This window comes from Bombina bombina, unplaced genomic scaffold (genome assembly GCF_027579735.1).
Source record: "Bombina bombina isolate aBomBom1 unplaced genomic scaffold, aBomBom1.pri scaffold_1954, whole genome shotgun sequence".
NCBI classification, from domain to species: Eukaryota; Metazoa; Chordata; class Amphibia; order Anura; family Bombinatoridae; genus Bombina; species Bombina bombina.
In genome coordinates, this window is record NW_026513041.1 from 10,046 (window position 1) to 16,166 (window position 6,121).

At 38.4% G+C, this 6,121-nt stretch overlaps 1 protein-coding gene across 1 annotated transcript; it reads left to right on the forward strand.

Moving 5' to 3' along the window:
- Positions 1-276: 276 nt before the first annotated feature.
- On the forward strand, positions 277-3,393 carry LOC128644681 (ubiquilin-4; the record flags this gene model as incomplete). The annotated part of the gene is made up of 5 exons (XM_053697192.1): positions 277-435; positions 1,204-1,423; positions 1,907-2,046; positions 2,122-2,205; positions 3,278-3,393. Coding segments are annotated over 5 exons (719 nt in total), but the record flags the coding sequence as incomplete, so codon positions are not given.
- Positions 3,394-6,121: the final 2,728 nt, after the last annotated feature.

The window sequence follows — 6,121 nt, forward strand, 5'->3', positions numbered from 1 at the left end:
ACTTGTATCTGTGCACTGCATCAATTTATATCCAGTGCTTCAGTTATGTATTTACTATCTTCTTTCTTTTTCTTTTCTTTTTTGTGTTGTGCAGTTCCAGCCCATATAGTTTTTACACCGAAAAGAACACTTGAAATTATTTACTAACATTTTCTCTTGAAGTGTAATTTCCCTTCTTTTTATTAAATACTGTTGTCAACAGATCTGCTTCAGTTCCTGTTTGTTATTACCATTTGCAGTCTGTATAGCCAGTCATTGTCTTTCTGTTTTTCTCAGACTATGGAGCTTGCTCGCAATCCTGCAATGATGCAAGAAATGATGAGGAACCAAGACCGAGCTCTCAGCAATTTGGAAAGCATCCCAGGGGGTTACAATGCTCTGCGGCGGATGTATACTGACATACAGGAGCCCATGTTCAGTGCAGCCCGAGAACAGGTACAGTTTTAAAGAACTATTAAATGCAGTAGTATTGCATAATCAACAAATATATGACAAAAATTACTCTGAATTTCAAATGGGCAATAGAATATTTATTTTAAACATTTCAAAGTTGCCTTTCTTTCCCTGCCCTTGTATCATGTGACAGCCATCAGCCAATCAGACTCGTATATGCATATATTGAGCTCTTGCACATGGTTAATAGGAGCTGTTGTCTAAGTGTACATTATAAATTGACTGTGCAGGCCTTGTTAATGGAAGTAAATTGAAAAGTTCTTTAAAATGATCCTCTGTCTGAATTATGTCTAAGAATGAAGTATGCACTCATGCATCTCTGAAGGGAGCCAAAGTGCAATTTGCAGAGCTGACTCACAACAAAAGCATACAAAATAATGAATGTACATTGTATAGTTTTCTTTTCCAATTGCATCACAAGGCAGCCTTGAAGAACTTGGTTACCTCTAGGGTCATTTGATTATCATTTTTTGAAAACAAAGTGATCTGAATGGGAATATTCTACTACACAACCATTGAAGTTGAATTTTGAATTTGCCATAAATGAAAGGGACATTATATGATAAAACTACATTGTTTGAAAAAGATAAATATTAAAATGCCACCTTTTACACAATCAAAAATGTGTAACCGTTTTAAAATTGCACTAAAATTAAATGACCGGTATACTGGATTACTAGTTGACCGTTTTTATCAATCTTTGGTGGACTTATAGTTTCTTTTTTTTCCCTTCTGTTTTGAAACATGCAGTTCGGCAGCAATCCCTTTTCTTCAGTGCCTGGCTCAGATAGCTCCGCTTCACAGCCTCTTCGTACAGAAAATCGGGAACCTCTGCCAAACCCCTGGAGCCCTTCCTCATCCCCTCAGAATCAGGCAACCAGCAGCGAAAGCAGCAGTGGAAACACTACAAGTCAAAGCACACCAACCGTGTCAAACCCACTTGGCATCAATGCTTCCACTCTGGGGACAGGTACAGTGGAAAACTATTTTCTATGTCGCATTGATATAGCAATAGTTGAAATGCTGATGGTGGTAGTAGTAGTAATAAAAATCAGATTTTATCTACACTCTTGCATATATTATTGGCTTCAGGTTTTACTAAATAGAGGAGCCTTTTCTAATTAAGTGACCATGGTGTATTTTAAGATGGCAGACACCATATTCTGAGAATGCTGGTATGTGTGCAGTGTCAACTTCTGATCTTTTAATTTATTTAGGCAAATATACACTTACATCTTAATCTCTAGTTTAGTAAACCCGCACCTTATCATTTATCACCGTTTGCCAGGCAAGAATTTAATCTGGTTATATACAAACAGTACTCTGTTATTAGAACTGCAAACCTGGATTTACTTCTCTTGCAGTGGTATTGCCTGCTCTTTTATAAAATATGAACATCTTTCACATGTAAAATGTTGTTTGTTTCTGTCTGTTTATTTTGGTGGTGTTCTAGGTATATATAACAGCCATGAAATGCAGGGTCTCTTACAGCAGATCTCTGAGAATCCCCAGCTAATGCAAAGCATGATGTCTGCCCCATACATGCGAAACATGATGCAGGCTCTCTCACAGAACCCAGATTTTGCTGCTCAGGTATTTCACATTGAGTAACTGTTAGTGTTGCAAGTATAAGGCAATGGCAGACACTGATTTGTTTTTCTTCTGCAGATGATGGTTAACACTCCAATCTTTTCTGGCAACCCTCAGCTACAAGAACAACTGAGAAATCAGCTGCCGGTCTTTCTACAGCAGGTAATGCTTATAGTCCTGGTATGTCAATGTATGATCTTTCACAGAAAAGTGTGTTAGTGATGTGATTTTTCTTAAATGCTTTATATCTCCTACACTTTTGCTTTACACACAATGCAAGACATGGTACGCAAGACAAAAACAAACCCATTTAATAGTTCTAACACAATACATTCATTAAAATTAACCTTCAAACTCAAGCAGTTTCATTGGGCTTCATTGTTTGTAGGCTCTGTGTACAAAGTAGATAGCACTTGTTATTTGCTGTCATATAGGATATTGCGTATAGAACATATACACCAGGGGTGCCTATGGAGCCACACAAATTGCCACCACCTGGTTACACTGGGAATTGCAGTACCCATACACACTCAGGAAACACAATTTGCAGTATGCTAAGCAGATAAATGACTCACTGTTGGCCCTTTACTATAGCCGCCCATAGCAACTTTGTCACAATGTGCACTATTAGTTCAAACTGCTTCTCCCCTGTCTTGTTTTATTATAGTAACAAATTCAGTAATGTAAGATTCATGTAATTTTAAATCCTATTGAGTGTAATTTTACTTTCTTGCATACTTCCCAGCTGAAGTTAGAAATGTTATATGTAATAAAATATCATGGTATGGGTTTTGTTTTCTTGGTGTCCTTTGTTGAAAAGTAAGCACATGAATATGCGAGTGCCTGCAGCACTATATGGCAGCAATTGTGCAAGAATGTTATACATTAGCACTAGATGGCAGCACTCCTCCCTGCCATGTAATGCTCCAGACAAGTGTGTGCTGCTTATCTATATATCTCTTCAACAAAGAATAACCTAAGAACGAAGCAAATTTGATAACAGAACAACATTGAACTTTTTTTATGCTATGCTCTCAGAATCATGAAAGAAAAAAAGGGTTTTGTGACTCATGAGTTCTACTTTTAAGCTCAGCTGGTACTTGTGCGGCATATGTCTATAAAGTTGCATTTTTGTCTCCTGATTTTATAGGAAAAAGCATCCTACATGGCTCTTTAACAATAGTTTTGAGTTTTATCTCTGTTCTTACCTGTATTGTTTTTATCTTGACTGCAGATGCAGAACCCAGACTCTCTCTCCTTAATGACCAACCCCAGAGCTATGCAGGCGCTGCTTCAGATTCAGCAGGGACTGCAGACGCTTCAGACAGAGGCTCCTGGTTTGATTTCTAGGTAAGGATGTAATTGGAGCAGACCGTGACAAATGTTATTAAAGGGTAGGGTCCACTCAATGCTGATTAAACCTGGGGTTGTTTTATATTGAGATATATACTAGGATGATCAGATATTGAAAAAGGAAAAAAAAAAATGTAATTTGAGCAGCATTTAAAAGTTAAGTTGACATTCCTTAGTAATTTCATGCTCTGTTCTGGGGCTTCAAATTCTCTCCTTAGATTTTAAAGAACAACAAAAGGTCTATTTGTTAAGGGCAACAAACACGTTGAAATTGTAAAATATTATATAACACATCGGGTGAACCAATGACAAGAAGCACATTTCTCTTGTAAGGTGTATCCAGTCCACGGATCATCCATTACTTGTGGGATATTCTCACTCCCAACAGGAAGTTGCAAGAGGACACCCACAGCAGAGCTGTTATATAGCTCCTCCCCTCACTACCATATCCAGTCATTCTCTTGCAACTCTCAACGCGCATGGAGGTAGTAAGAGGGAATGGTGAAAAATAGTTAGTTTATTTACTTCAATCAAAAGTTTGTTATTTTAAATAGTACCGGAGTTGTGCTATTTTCTCTTGTAAGGTGTATCCAGTCCACGGACCATCCATTACTTGTGGGATATTCTCATTCCCAACAGGAAGTTGCAAGAAGACACCCACAGCAGAGCTGTAATATAGCTCCTCCCCTAACTGTCATAGCCAGTCATTCTCTTGCAACTCTCAACAAGCAAGGACGTTGTAGGAGAGAGTGGTTAAATATAGCTAGTTTATTTTCTTCAATCAAAAGTTTGTTATTTTTAAATAGTACCGGAGTTGTGCTATTTTATCTCAGGCAGTAAATAGAAGAAGAATCTGCCTGAGGTTTCTATGATCTTAGCAGGTTGTAACTAAGATCCATTGCTATTCTCACATATGTCTGAGGGGATTACACAGATGAGGTAACTTCAGCGAGAGAATGGCGTGCAGTTTATTCTGCTATCAGGTATGTGCAGTTATAATTTTTTCTAGAGATGGAAAACAGTAGAAAATGCTGCTGATACCGGATTAATGTAAGTTAAGTCTGAATACAGTGATTTAATAACGACTGGTATCATGCTTACTCCCAGGGGTAATACCCTTATGATATTGCAATATAAAACGTTTGCTGGCATGTTTAATCGTTTTTATATATGCTTTGGTGATAAAACTTTATTGGGGCCTAGTTTTTTCCACATGTTTCCTGAGGCTTTCCACTGTTGTAGTATAAAAGTTACAGTTGGCGCAGTTAAAATTACAAACTGTGACATCCAGCTTCCCTAAAGAGTCCCCTGTATGCTATAGGACATCTCTAAAGGGCTCAAAGGCTTTCCAAAGTCGCTTATTGGGGAAGGTAGGGCCACAGCAGGCTGTGGCAGTTTGTTGTGTCTTTTAAAAAACGTCCATATCGTTTTTTTGATCCGTTTTTTTAATTAAGGGGTTAATCATCCATTTGCAAGTGGGTGCAATGCTCTGTTAACTTATTACATACACTGTAAAAATTTCATTTGATTTACTGACTTTTTTCACTGTTTTTCAAATTTTGACAAAATTTGTTTCTCTTAAAGGCACAGTACCGTTTTTTTATATTTGCTTGTTAACTTGATTTAAAGTGTTTTCCAAGCTTGCTAGTCTCATTGCTAGTCTGTAAAAACATGTCTGACATAGAGGAAACTCCTTGTTCATTATGTTTAAAAGCCATGGTGGAACCTCCTCTTAGAATGTGTACCAAATGTACTGATTTCACTTTAAGCAATAAAGATCATATTCTGTCTTATCACCAGATGAATCTGACGAGGGAAGTTATGCCGACTAACTCTCCCCACGTGTCAGATCCTTTGACTCACGCTCAAGGGACTCACGCTCAAATGGCGCCAAGTACATCTAGGGCGCCCATAGCGATTACTTTACTTTACAAGACATGGCGGCAGTCATGGATAATACACTGTCAGCGGTATTAGCCAGACTACCTGAATTTAGAGGTAAGCGAGATAGCTCTGGGGTTAGACGAAATGCAGAGCATACTGACGCTTTAAGAACTATGTCTGATACTGCCTCACAATATGTAGAAGCTGAGGAATGAGAGCTTCAGTCTGTGGGTGATGTTTCTGACTCAGGAAAGATGATGCAACCTGATTCTGATATTTCTACATTTAGATTTAAGCTTGAACACCTCCGCGTGTTTCTCAGGGAGGTTTTAGCTGCTCTGAATGACTGTGATACAATTGCAGTGCCAGAGAAATTGTGTAGACTGGATAAATACTATGCAGTGCCGGTGTGTACTGATGTTTTTCCAATACCTAAAAGGTTTACAGAAATTAATAAGGAATGGGATAGACCAGGTGTGACATTCTCTTCCCCTCCTATTTTTAGAAAAATGTTTCCAATAGACGCCACCACACGGGACTTATGACAGACAGTTCCTAAGGTGGAGGGAGCAGTTTCTACTTTAGCAAAGCGTACTACTATCCCTGTCGAGGACAGTTGTGCTTTTTCAGATCCAATGGATAAAAAATTAGGTTACCTTAAGAAAATGTTTATTCAATATAGTTTTATCCTACAGCCCCTTGCATGCATTGCTCCTGTCATTGCTGCTGCGGCGTTCTGGTTTGAGTCTCTGGAAGAGGCTTTACAGGTAGCGACTCCATTGGATGACATACTTGGCAAGCTTAGAGCACTTAAGCTAGCCAATTCCTTTGTTTTCTGATG